Below are 14,980 nucleotides of genomic sequence, written 5' to 3'. Positions count from 1 at the left end.
TATCACAGCTGAAATCAAGACTTGCAAAGGAGTGGAGGGCTTGGAGAAGGCAACATTTTCCAATATGTTTTTGTTCATTATGGCGAGCCTGTGGGAATCATAGCCTCAGTTTATTTTTCTTAGCTGACACGCGGGAGACCCGGCCTGGTCTTCTACTGCTGTAGCCCACATGCTTCAATCACTGACCTGTTTTGTGTTCAGAGATGGTATGCATTCTGGATACCTTGGATAAAACAGTGTTTGTTTGAGCTACTTTTGGCTTTCTATTGTCTCAAACCAGTCTGAACTTTCTTCTTTGATATCAACAAGCTTTATTGTCAGCTCACTGGATGTTTTCTCTCTTTTTTGCATTATTCTCTGTAAAAGATGGTGGTGTGGGAAAATTCTGGTTGGATCAGCAGAAATACTCAGACTAGCTCATCTGGCACCAACATGTGATTGGCTGATTTGCTATTTGTGCCAACCAGCAGGTGTACTTCAAGGAGCAATAAGTGAAATTGCACCACCAGGTGCATTGTTATGCACTACCTGTCGACCAAAACAAGATGTGTGGTAAGCCACCTCTCTACCTCTCTCTACCTCCAAAATCTAAGCAACACACCAGTTATCCGTTGTTATCCGTTGTGGACTCGGTGGTAGCATTTTAAGGGGAGGGAGGGGCTAAGCCCTGAGTGGCAGCTGTTCATAATATCCATGTACATGCACACACGGCTGGCTATATAAACAAGAGACAAGAGAACAACACAGAGAGATGGTGTGTGACGTCATACCATAGTCCTTCTAAAAAGGTACCTTTAGTTCTTCTAAGCAATGTTTTAGTTGTTTCTATCAGTTTTCTTTAAAGCCCTAACCCTTTCTTTAACAATTCCTTACTGGCAGACTATTCCCAGTTTGTGCATAACCAGGTGGCTTCTATCATTGTAGATAGTCATTATAGGTTTGTGTACAGTTCGAAAAGTCTACAATAATGCTTTGTGGAATCTGAGATTGTTGTTGAGATGAATGTTGGAGAGGTTGGGCATTGGAAAATTTTAGAGATACACCAATCAATCAAATCAATCACTGTGCCACATTTTGTTTATGGTTCTAATCCATGATAGACAGTTCAAATACTGACCCCCCCCCCCCGCCACTCATTAAATGCATAGAAATGTGGAAATCCTGTAATTATTAGAACATAAACACATCAACCAAAAGCATGTACTTTAAATTTAAAAGCCACAGATAAATGATGGGAACAATTATTTACTTATACCACACAATACCTCCAGAATTGTTTTTTTTTTCCCTTTAGAGAGTTAGTGTTTAGCAAAAAACAATCGCAATCGGTTGGGATCGGCAGGTAAGACCTCAAAGAAAACTCTAAAATATTTTAACCAATACAAGCCTGATTGTCAATTTTGTTTTGTGCAAACACACCACTGTATGGTTTGGCTCATCCTCAGAACAGGACAGGCCCAAAGTACAATGAACAATAAGGTGTGCAGAGAAGCTCATTAGGGCTGACCTTCCCTCCATCCAGGACTTATTCAGATCTATGATCAGGAAAAGGGCCGCTAACATTTCTGCAGACCCCAGAGATCCTGCACACAAACTCTGTAGACATTTTACGCTCAGGTCGGCACTACAGAGCACTTTTTACAAAAATAATTCCCTACAGAGACAGTTTCATTCCCAAGGCTGTCAATCTAATGAACACTTAGCAGTCAGAGTATCCAGATCATCACAATGCTTATTCTCGCCATTCCAATCATGACTTACTTTTTTTGTAAAAACATTTATCTATACATATTTCAAAGAAATATGTATAGAACCTTGGTTATATTATATATTATATATATTTGGCTCTCAAAGGTCAAATTCTGTGTTTTATGAAACAAATTTGCAATTACAACAGATTTTAATTCTATAATTTTAGCCAATGCTGATTCAATCCCACCTGGATGCTGCCTCACAGTCAGTCGAAGGTGTGTAGGCATCAAGTGTAGATGTAGTTCATCTACACTTACACTGCAATTTCTGTAGTAGTGTTTTTGTTTTTTGTTTTTGGTCATTGCTGATATGGGACTATGATCAAGGCAGGAATGCCTCAGTGGTGTCACTAGATCTTTGGAAATAGTAAAATGTTCATTTATTCTCAAATAGCATCTTATTACAGTCCCACCACTTTAAGAAATAATTAGTTTATACCAATAGTGAAACTAAATGTAATTAATTCAGCTTACCTAACCTCTGATTGTGGGCTTCATTAAAGCAGTGGAAGCATGCCATTTACGAGAGAAGTGTTAATACAAATACAAACTGAAAGGGTAAGGATAGCTAATTTAACCAGTCTTTTTTAATTGCAGAATCTCACCCTTAAAGACATTCAACAAGCAACCAAACTTAATTGTTTTAAGTTCTGTGGAGAAAATCTCTGGTGTTAGAAGAGCTCAGACTAATGTTTTTTTTTTGATGCAGTAAAACTTGGTTAAACTCAGCGTGGCCTAACGGTGACTGGCACATTTTTTGGCAATTCAGAGCAACTACTTTGTGTTTGACTTTTGTTTTTGGATTGTATGAAATAGCCTTTTCATTTCCAGAGAAAGCTCTTGACATGCATTAGGTCTAGTTGCATTGGCCTTATGATGTAAGCTTACTATTCACATTAGAACTTATGCCAATTTATCAAAGCACGTTTTAAGTCCTGTGTGTGTAACAAAAATTGGACTGTATTGAAGGGGATGTGCCAGTGTAAGCCCCATTGTTAATCTTCCTTGGTGTAATAGTGAAGACATTCAATATGCGATATTACTTTGAGGAAAGCGATCAAGCTTATATGTATTGCAGACCAGAGTTCATTAAATCCACTCAATTCACGCAGCACATTTTCTTCTTTGTCTCTAAGCTTCTTTTATCCAGGGAGGGTTTTGCTGAGCATGCATGCTCTTTTCCAGCTAAACCCTCTTCCTCATTAGCACCAGTGCATGTATTCACACCTGGGATCTTCCCCAGTCCAAGCACAAGTCTTTTACTGTTTGCAAATTAGTGTCTCTGTTAAACTCTTCAGAGGTGAAAGACCTTGCTTTAAATGAATTCCCACCCAAAATCCTTTGTAGTATTACAGACTAAAACCATATTAATTGCTGAACAAAGTTATCTGTCTTGTTTGTGTAGCGAGGCAGCAACGCTACCAAAAGCTATGGATTCAAATGGACGGACACATTCCTCTGAGTTGTCCTTACCATGTCGACAAAATCTCTGAGTTGTTCACAAAAAAAAACAAAAAAACCTGAACTGATTTATCCCAATTATCGTGTCTCATCTCAAGATATTGTGCCTTGCAATGTACGAAGTCTTTAGGTTTTCTGCATTTTATCCCATTGCACCACAAAGTTACGTTTTGGGGGATTTCTTATGATAAGCCAATCAAAAAGTAAGATATCGTTGTCTAGTTGAAGGAAAATTATTTTTATTTGTAAATATGCATACTTAGACACACATGTGGCGGGAACCAATTGCCTTCGGAAAACAAAAACAAAAAGTCCACCTATTTGATTAGCATAACGGTTCAAGGAAATACAGATAGATTGCAATATATCCTTTTTATCTGCTTGGATTTATGTGTGTTTGAGTGGAAGAGGGAGAGTGCTGAGAGAATTGGGGTCAAAACAAATGATGGAATGAGTAATAGGTTTTAAGGGGCAGCATATTTAATAATCTCTGTGACTAATCCATGAATATGCGAGCGTGTTCCTCGTAATCTGCCTGTATGTCAATGTTTGTCTGTCCATTGGTGCGTACCTGTGTGGAACTCTGTGTGTAAATGAACGTGTTCATGTGTACGTTTCTCTTCCTTTTTTTTGTGCTTTTCGAGCATGTGTGTTTGTAGAAGGGCGGTCAGTTTCAGTCTGGTAGCCAGCGCAATCAGAATTCTACCTCTTCTCCGTTTTAGAGTCCCTTCAGTTCCCTCCCTCTTCTTTTTATCCAATGGATCCATCCCGTTTTCCCCTCACTCACACACGTTTACCTCCATCCTTCTGAGTGATGAGCCTATAATCAATCTTTCATTCGTACACAGTGATGAATGGAAAGGAACCACATTCTTTTCTCTCCACTCATTCTGCTTTCCAGCTCTGTCCTTCCAACTAGACTTTGCTCTTCATTCACCCAGCCTGGTATCCTAGATTTTTAATTCAGCAAAGTTACTCTATTTAGTCAAAGACACCCTTGAATCTCTAAGTGACGGCAGAGTATGGTGTCACACTATTTTTACTTGAAGCTTTAGATAATTGGACCTATTTCTGAGTTTTAAAAGGATTTCAGGCTGTTACCGATGGGGATACCTGACGTTAGTTAGTGAAAGAAAGGCTCGTACAAAACAAATCTACCTGTTCATAAAAATGATCTTCACCATTTCACTTTGTAATGGTAAATATTTCTTATCCTGCGATGAACTGCATTTTTAATCATAGGTACTTACCACAGCAATAAAATATCTTGCTCCCTGCGAGGCTTTGCACACTGCAAGATATTTTTTCCCAAGTTGTGTGAAACTTTCCTTTTTAATTTATAGTATGTTTAGAACACTTATACTGCATGAATAGCTTCACAATTTGTCTCATATTCAATGTAAATTATCAGGATTTTTTTGCTAGACCAACACAAAGTAGTGCATAACTAGGAAGTGGACGAAAGAGGGGTTTTAGAAATGTTTTTTTTTTAGCACATAAAAACCTAAAAGCTGTGTGAACCAAATGTATGCAGACCTCTTTAGTTGGGTAACCCCAAATATAAAGCATTACAACCGAGTGAGTAGAATTATTGTCTTCAGATGTAACCCCAAAACTAAATGGAGACCAATTGTGTGTTAATTTCACAATAAATGCAACTTCTCTGTCAAGACATTTGTTTTGGGAATGTTTTTGAACAAACTGCATCATGTTCATCTTAGAACATAGCACCCAAGTTAGGAATAAAGCCCTAGGTTATAAACCTATATTACAAACTTTGAACATATCATGGAACACGGTCTAATCCATCATTCGAGAGCGAAAAAAGTTTATCGATCTGTAAACCTAACAAGGCATGGCCATCCAGCTAAACTGACAAATCTGACAAGAAAAGTGTTAATCACAGAAGTGACCAAGACACGCATGGTACCTCTGGACTAGCTGCAAAGATTAACCGCTCTGTTGACAGATCCAATGATGGTTCTGTCAACAGGACCAATAATGCATAGTGTAGTGGAGAACTTAATACCGTACATCAAGCTAAGCACACCATTCCTATCCTATTCCTAACGACATATGGTGTTGGTGGCACAATGCTGTGGGGAAGCTTTTCTTCAGCACTGACAGGGAGCTGGGGTGATTATGGAGGCAACTTAGTTTAGTTAGTCCAGGGCAATACTGGGAGAAATTTCAGATCGGGCCAGATTTTCCACCAGGAAACCAACACAAGCAGAGTGACAACGAGATAGCTTCATTCATGGTATGGTCCGGGGAAAGTCTGGACCGAGATTCAGATTCTGTGTCAAGATTTGAAAATGGCTGATTTACCAATGCTCTGCATTTAATCTGAGCCTGTGCTATTGTGACTGTAATTGGAAGGAATGGTTGTTCTTTAAAGTATTGACTTGGGTTGACTGAATACCAATGTATACCTCACTTTTCAAGTTTTCACTTGTAAAAAAAATAAATAGAAACCATGAATGCTTCTCCTTGTGGATACATTTAAGGGGTATGAATAATTTCACAAAACACTTCATAGAAATGAGCAGATAGCATAGCTAGTAGCATGGTAGTTTTTTTTAGGTACTCCTGTGCTTACACAAAATGTCTCCCCAGGCTCTTTATATCTTATCACAGATTGATTGTGAAGGAATGGCGATATCAGCCTTTAACCGCAGCCCAGGCTTCTTTTGGTCATTATTTGCTACTGATTGTCTTGGAATGGTATAGCTAAAGAAGAGTTGGACATAGGCATACTTACATATATATGGATGTTAGCATGCACAGGTTTTTCGTTTTCAGTTTCTGTCTTGGATAATTGGTTTGAAAAGCATCCAGAGCGATCACCCCGCTGTCCCCGTGGCCCTGGCTGCCATGGTAAATAATGAGCCTCATAAACATGAAAGGCAAGGGGATGATCATCCTGATTTGAGCTTTGCACTCAGCGGAGATCAATTAGGGTTTAGAAATTCAGGGGCTTAAAGCATACACTAAGAGCAAGTAACAATTAAACAAAAGCATTTAAAGGTAGAATGGCACACAAATGCATCCAGTTGCAGCATCGCACATCATTCTTTTCAAATGTTTTTTTTTTTCTTTATTCAGTTTCTGGTTTATAGTTTGTGGTCAATATATTGAATTAAATTCACTTGTGGCTCGCAACAACATACACAGAATTTGTCTTCTCTAGAAAATGAATTAAAAAGATGTTGCACTTTGTAGCTGTGTGCTGTGGTGTCCTTGAACACAAACACACTAAATCCCTTCTAGCTTACTGCTTTCTGTCTCCCCAGTGCTGTGTAAAAACGGTAGAGTTTATTCATCACACATCGCCACAGTGTCGTATACAAAAAAAAAAAAAAAACTTTCTGGACAAACTTCCTTCATGGATACCGAATGGTTTTCATTTAGCAGCTGTGGTGTGTGTTGATACATAAAGGATCAATCACATGAAAGGAATGAAATAATCACCCTAGTTTAAAGGAAATCAGTTTAAAACGTAAGCACTTAATTCGCTATGAAAACCCCAAGTGATTTAGAAGTACAAGAGCATCGAAATTAGCTTCACTTTTAGTTTGCAGTGCTTCACAACAGGAGGATACTCCTTAAAGCTTTTCACGCTTTAACACGTTGCAACTAGAAACTTCAGTGCGATTTGTTCGGATTTCATACGACAAGCTAGTGCATAATTGGAAAGGTGGAACAACAAATGTACTTGATTTTAACATTTTTTTCACTAATGAAAATCTGTAAATTGTCCATCCGTTCAATGTCTTCCTTCTAGTCGAGATCGGGTCTCGACTAGAAGGAAATATAAATATATATATATATATATATATATATATATATATATATATATATATATAATATATATATAGATAGATAGATAGATAGATAGATAGATATAGCTATAGTTATATAGCTATAGTTATAGTTATATAGATATAGATAGCCCCTTATATGTGACAGTGGCACAGGAGCTAGGAGTTAGGAGCTTGACCATTAACTGCAGGGTTGCTGGGTTAAAACCCCTGTTTCCGACTGTCTGTCTGTCGTGTCCTCGAGAAAGTCACACCTACTTTGCCTCCTCTCCATGGTCATGAGGGCCAGGGGGCGCCGATTGTCTGGCAGCCTCATTTCTGTCAGTCTTCCCATGGGCAGCTGTGGCTACAATGCAGCTCACAACCGTCAGTATGACAATGGCTGAATGACTGAGTGTTGTGTGAATCGCTTTGAGGTCGTCAGATTTGATAAAGCGCTGTACAAGTACAGGCTATTTACCATTTAACCTTTCAAAACTTGTTTTAGAGAGCATTAGTGGACACACCGTATCATAAAAATGAACGAAAACACAGCAGACAGGTTAGAGATAAAGTTATAAAGAAGTTTAAAGCACAGTCCACAGCTCATGAGAAATAATATGTGGACTGGATAACAATAAGTTTTGCAATCCCATTGTTGACAGTTTCGTGCAAAACTGAAAAATTGCTCTATATATGCTCTCCATCAATTTGGACACGCTTGGGCTATTTGGCTAAAAATAAGCAACATTTCTGTCTCTAAATGTGAAAAGGTATCTAGTGGCATCTGTTCTAGGCATGCCCCAAAAATGCCTACTTGTAACTGTAATTTTAAAAGGGTTTTTCTACAAAGTATTAATTCAGGAAGACTGAATGGATGTGCATACCAAAATGACAGGTTTTTATTTTTTTTAAAACCCAAAGCTTGTATTATAAAATGCTATCTATCTATCTATCTATCTATCTATCTATCTATCTATCTATCTATCTATCTATCTATCTATCTATCTATCTATCTATCTATCTATCTATCTATCTATCTATCTATCTATCTATCTATCTATCTATCTATCTATCTATCTATCTATCTATCTATCTATCTATCTATCATATTTTAATACAAAATATATTATTATTTTTCATTTATTTGAGATAAAGATAGATTAACTTATTTGACACAAATATTTCTAGTTTCTTTAACATTTTCATGTGTATACATATTTGGGGACTTTTTAAATAATTGAATTGTGTAACTTTTGGCTTTTCATGACTAAGTGATGGAGTAGCTCCCTGACCCAGAGTAGGAACAGGTAGGGGTGACAATTTTTACTGTTTCTGCCTGTACCACACTTAACCATCTTATATTGCTCTGGATTGGCTTAACAAACTCAAAATCAGAAGTTATGTCAGTGGCCAACCCATTTTTGTTTGGGATGATAGGGTTCTTTCCCACTATTGCAAAAACAGGGAACAAATGAATGACATTTTTAACAATATAAATATTAAGGCAATATTTCTTCTTTTATATTATATTATATTATATTATATTATATTATATTATATTATATTATATTATATTATATTATATTATATTATATTATATTATATTATATTATATTATATTATATATAAAACAATACAATTGCTGACCATGACTTAATGGTTGGAGGATCCAGTTCTCCCCGTGGGTCCGGGACAACTCATCCTTATCAGCAGCCTTCCACTGTCAGTACATCCAGATTCCATAGGGACGTGCAAACTGATGATTCTATCCACTAGATCCATCTTTTAAATACGGCAATAGAAACCAGATCTTTTAAATTATTTTATGCACAGGGTACAATTGGTATTGATTGCATCAGATAATTTTCTATAATGAGTTAATATACTGATTTTTTTATGATTAAAAAGGGCTTGATGAATTGCATCTGTAATACTACGGACATCGTGGGATGTCGAATTATTTTGAATTTAGCAGCTGTTTCACTCTCCTCCCCTGCCTGCTACCACATGCCAAGAGCCATAACGAAGAGCCTGGTGCTCATTAAGGTCTAGAGGAATTTATTCCTCCTCTTTGTAGAAACCTTTAAGTGTCTTTTGCTCCCCCCACCCCACATTATGTCATCATTCTTGTCATTACATATTTTATTATCAGTAGGCTACTTGGTTACGAATAACAATGAAATAGTCAAGCTTGCTGTAGGTGCACAGGGCGAATCCTACACTTTTCTCAGCTTAGTTATTGATTTCACTTTTACTAACACCTGGAAAAGCTAAGTGGCTCAGTGGGGATAGCTTCCAGCTTGCTCTAGGAATGGGGCTTTGGAATCCTATGCTGAACGAGACTACCAGCTTGTGTTGGTGCTGCACTAAAACAAATCCTGCCCCTGGAAAGATTTTGTTGCTGGCATCATCTCTACTTTCAGATATGTGGAGCTAAACTTTAAGAAGCTCAGGAAAATGTGTGTCTTGGATGTAACTTTTCTAAATGTGTTCCATTAATATGTTTCATACTCAAGAATAACTGACCCACTTATTGTTATTCATGCGGAGGCTCTCTACTTCATGTATCAATGTCACTATATGAAAAATGTAGAGACACTATTTGAAGATATACAGATGTGGACATTCATGCAATCACTGTGCCTGTATTACTTTTACTTTGGATATATATTTTGAATTGCCATGGCGAGTAGTGTTCAATGACCCATTTTGATGGAAGCGCTACGGCCATAGATCTACTTCCAATTACTCACAAAGAACTTTTGTTTGAAGAAATGTTCAGCGAGGAGTAGAAAAACCTTTTAGCCATTTTAAGCTAAATTAGCAACCCTTGTAAGGTTTCAAGTATAACCAAGCATAGAGTATTGTATTTTCTTGCAAGAGTCAATCAAAAGGCTTGTGAAAAGCAGTTCTGTCATAGAATAGGGGAGATATGGACAATGACTCTTAAAACCGAATCTTGTTATTTAAAGGGGATGCGCAATAGGAGCATTATGGCCAATCAATAAGCAGCTTCAACACACACTGGATGTGCCGTGCGGAGCTGCACTAAGGCAGAACAAATTGTAGGACTTCAGCCACGGGTATTTCCATGGCTCAAATTCAATGCTTGTGAAGACAAGAGGCGCGAAAAGATGCACAGACTGTCTGTCTCCCTTAAATTTTTGTACATGCACGCTTTAACACTCCTGCCACAGGAAGTTAAAAGCATGAAATTAAAATGATAATTGCCCATGGCTTCAGAGGTAGTCAGTTAGTTCAAACACTTTTATTTGCTGAAACAAAGTGCAGAAAGCCATTTTTCTAGTTTAGTTGCCAAATTCGTTATATGGCATGAGGTTGTACTTTCGAACAGTGGCAATAGAATGTTTTTTTTTTTTTTACATGAACAGAGTTGCAAATAAAATGTGCAGTCAGATGTACATCTGATTTAAAGGAGGATTAAAAGATAAATTAATTAAGAGCTAAAACTGAATCTCCACTTGTTCATGCTAGAGCTGTCACTGCAGCACAGTAAGCTGCTACAGGCATTTAGAAAAGTATAATTTAATAAACCAGTATTATAATAAACCTGTAATAAACCAGTTTTTTTAGATTAGCTTTCACTTCAGTCAGTGAATGTAATCTAGAATTCTTCCTTGGTGACACATTAAGTACAAAAATGTTTTTTTTTTTTTTTACATTTCAAAAGACCTAATTAGCAACTGTTATGGTGGGGGTGTTTTTTTTTTTTTGTTTTTTTTTGCTAATGGTGACGAGTACAACTAAGCAAATGATGCTGTATGTTTCCATAACTGGAAATGCTATGGCTCAGTTTATTTAAAAAAAAAGATGTGTAAAAAATACCACAACTAAAACTAAATCTACACTTTTGCTCATTTGTATGTTAAAGCTGTCACTAGCACGTCAGTTAAGTTAGCTACAACAGGATGTTAGAAAGTTATCGCTTTAAAATTATGATCAGCGATAGTTTCAAATTTACATCTCTGTGTCCAATTTACCTACATATTTTGTTTGGTAAAATATAAATGGATATAAATTCCAAGTAGCAACAGTATATATATATATATATATATATATATATATATATATATATATATAGAGAGAGAGAGAGATAGATAGATAGATAGATAGATAGATAGATAGATAGATAGATAGATAGATAGATAGATAGATATTGTTATTCAAACTGGCATTGCACTGTAGGACAGCTGTCTGCTATGGGAAATTGGAAAAGTATCAGATAATCTGCTCCTTTGCTTCAAAAATGAAGTCAAAAACTAAGGACTGTTGCTTTTGTTAGTCTAATCTGGGTTTGCTGAGGTGTTGTTTAAAATTTGCTGATTATAAATTGCTCTGAAAATATGTGATGTGATGCTATTGTTGACAGAATACTCATTTGCTGAATCCATTTCACATTGCTCAGTACAAATGCCACTGAAAATTCTGCAATTCCTCTCTTGCATCCTAAGAAGTTGAGACACCAAACAGGATGTTCCAACTTTATTACTCACAGACATTAAGTAAGAAAGGAAGCAATCCCTTCATGAGATAATAGTGTAATGTTAACCAAAGTCATTCTAGGTTATTGGTTTCAAGCACCAATTTTAAGTACTTGGATGAACTTAGAACCAACATTTCACACACAACTCACCACCAGCTGAAAATGTGTAAGTTATTAAAACTCTTTAATACTTTAATATATACCTTTAATATGTGTTGTCTTTTTTATTCACAGGTTTCATCTACACCTGTGGGGGTACACTGAAAGGCCGAAATGGCAGTATAGAATCGCCTGGTTTTCCTTATGGCTACCCCAATGGTGCAAACTGCACCTGGGTCATTGTTGGGGAAGAAGGAAGTAGAATCCAGCTCATCTTCTTGTCATTTGCCATAGAGGAAGAGTATGACTTCCTGTCCTTGTATGATGGACATCCCCACCCTGCTAACTTCAGAACAAGGTAAGACCAGCGCTTTCAGCTTATTTGCTTAGAGTTCGAACAGTTTTGAAATCTGAAGACACTTTAACAGTTTTAGATTATTTTGCATGATCTCGCTGTGTTGTAGGTGACCTTAATCAGGGCTAAAACTCAGGGGTAACACTCCTACGGTAGTAGTTGATTGACTGCTAGCAATTGCATTAGCAGTACCAAAAGTACCCCAAACACAAAAACTGTAAAACTGTAGGAATTTTAGAACCTAGAAAAAAATCTATTTTTTTCTTTTGGACGCAGTTGTTTTTAACCACAAAGGCTAGACAATGTCAGCAGTCACATATGTCCTAACATCATGCACATAACAATAAATTATATTTTCCATTTGAAATTTACAAGAAGTTGTTTTAATGACAAAAACTGTTCTAAACAAGTAAAGTGCAGGTTGCTTACAGCAACATGGTTGTTTACAGTAAACAGAAATATATATATATATATATATGATCTGCTGTTCTATTTTTCCCAGGCTGTGCCTTCAGAGGAAAACAAATGATCCTCAAAAACAGGGTGTGGTTCTTTGGTGGCACATTTTGCTTTGGCTAAATCAGTGTCACACTTAGCCATAAAATCATTTTACTGATCTCCCTCTGATATAACCAGAAATAAAATCCTGCCTGATATGCAACAACCCTCAACTTCCTGTATGGCTTTATTTATTTGCCCAATAATACAGCCTAACTGTCTTGATTCATGGCAAGTTTCCGCCCCACAGGAAAAACACTCGCAAGAAACAACTATGCAAATTTAACAAGTTCGTCGAGTTGCAAACAATGTGTAGACGACTTGTGTAGGAAGTGTCCAACAATTCTGAAAGGTGGATCACCGTGAGGAAAAGGCACGAGATGAGCTCAGGGAATAAATGGTGAATCTTGCGAGAAGAGTAGTAGGAACTGATCTTACTGGTGATATAGCAATGACTTGGTGTCAAGGGCAGTGAACCGTGTCTGGGGGTGTAGGTCCGTGTGGTGAACTGCGTTCCAATATGAAGTAGATGGTTGAGCAGGCGGAGAGGTAGGCTGGAGGTTCCAGGAGAGCGAAGAGCTTCCAGATACCGGTCGTGGAGGAAACTGTTAGAGCGGATATGATACAATTAGGTTTGCCAGCAAGCATCACAGAGGAACAGATCCAGGCATAAACTCTGGAGGTAACCTCAGAGCAGGTATCGAGAGCAGGGTTAACATAAGCTAGGAAGCACAGAAAAAAAAACAAAAAACACTGAGGAATTACTAGTGGCAACACTCAGCGGTCAAATAGCTGGAAGCCAGCTCTCTTAGGCTCCAGCTGATGGCTGAGGAGCAGGTGTACAGAGCCACACTGCTCAGCCTCGCCCTTCAGGGAAGCCCTGCAGCTCCAAAGGAGAGAAATCCCAAAACAAACAAAAAGCACACCCAGATCTCTGACACTAACAGCTTTCCCTTTTTGACTCATTTTACCCTGCAACTGAACTCTTATCCGGTTACTAATCCAACTATATTTTATTATAAAATCGTTGGATTTTTACTTATGAAACACTGAATGGGGCGGACTAAAAAATAGCCCTTTTTAAATTATTTCATACTCTTCATCATCTACTTCTACTAGCAGTTTTCCGCCCAAAGAAGTGATCATTGCGATTAGAGTTTTCAATTATTTGTCACAAGAGCTGCTGATGGCTGATACATAATTTCCTGTTATATAACGGTAAGGCTTTGCCAAGCAGTGGTATCTGTTTAAATTGTACTTCTACTTCATCCCAGTGGTAATGAAATAGTACTAAATTAGGATGTTTGCTATTGGGACAAACGCAACAACTGTATCCTGTCAAAACATGACACAACTTTATACTGATTAGCTTTTTTGTTTGATACTTGGGGAAAAAAAAGAACTCTTCTCTGACTTGCTAAGAAGTCATTAAACATGTAAGCTAGAGAAATGATCAACCGACTGCGAGTTAGACTCTTAATTCCATTTAGGATTATGTGGATGTGAAATTCCACGTGGAACTAAATCCTGGAATCAAGTGTATCCAACCTGAAAGCAAAGTAGGCTCAAAACAAGACAGGCTTCTCCTTGTTCTTTTTACTCACGAAACCTGCTACCTCTACACATATCTGTTTTTGGTGTTTGGCTGCAGAATGCTCCAGTTGAAGAACAGACTGAGCTCTGGGTAAACAAAAAAAAAGGTGATGATTCTATAGTAACATGTCATACATTTTAACGTCAAATTTCAGTGTAACTTTAATAATTACTTTGCATCATGATGTAACAGTACTGGTACCCATTGAATTCTCATCACATCTCGTTACATTACAGCCATGCATTTCTTTGTATTTTATCTGGATTCTAGTAGTGCACGAAATAGTGCATATCGGAAAGTGAAAGGATTAAAGAGCACAGAGTTTTAACATTTTATTTACAAATATTAAAGGCTTGGTATGCATTTGTGGTCAGCCCCTCTAAATACCTTGTTCAAGCATCATTTGCTGCAGTAAGACCTGCAAGTCCATTTTTTCCAGCTCTGTTGCACATTTTCAGATGAATTCTAGGTCTGAGCTTTGATTTTTTTTTTACCATTCCAACACATCAGTGTGTTTTGATTGATCCAGTTTGCCTTTGGTTGTATGTTAAGGGTTGCGGTATGCAAGGATGGTGAACCTGCACCCAAATGTCAAGTCCTTTGACCGCTTTGCTGCTTCTCTGATTAATGCTCTTTGCTCGGCCTGTCACTTTGGCTGAAGAGTCATGTACTGGTACATTCACAGTTGGTACATTCACAAAAGCTTGGCCTGCCAGAACTTTAACTTTAACCTGAAAGATGTCTTCTTTGGTGTTTATGATGCTGTATGTTAACTAATCTTCTCTAAAAGACGTCTGACATTTTCACAGAGCTGCAGTATTTCCAATAAAATTAATTTATTGATTTTCTATTATCATTATGATTTTCTATGATTTTTTATTATTTTCATTTAACAGGTTACTTTTAAATGAAACT

At 37.3% G+C, this 14,980-nt stretch overlaps 1 protein-coding gene across 1 annotated transcript in view; it reads left to right on the top strand.

The window, feature by feature from the left end:
- The window catches only part of LOC118558589 (CUB and sushi domain-containing protein 3-like), a gene marked incomplete at its 3' end in the record, with an annotated part of 433,060 nt that overhangs the window by 113,610 nt on the left and 304,470 nt on the right, over positions 1 to 14,980 (top strand). Inside the window, exon 2 of the mRNA XM_036129041.1 lies at positions 11,754 to 11,976. Coding sequence (XP_035984934.1) covers positions 11,754 to 11,976 — 223 coding nt within the window. The remainder of the gene's footprint in view (positions 1 to 11,753; positions 11,977 to 14,980) is intronic.

The sequence above is a fragment of the Fundulus heteroclitus genome, unplaced genomic scaffold, assembly GCF_011125445.2.
Source record: "Fundulus heteroclitus isolate FHET01 unplaced genomic scaffold, MU-UCD_Fhet_4.1 scaffold_131, whole genome shotgun sequence".
NCBI lineage: Eukaryota > Metazoa > Chordata > Actinopteri > Cyprinodontiformes > Fundulidae > Fundulus > Fundulus heteroclitus.
This window is presented reverse-complemented; position numbering and strand designations above follow the sequence as displayed.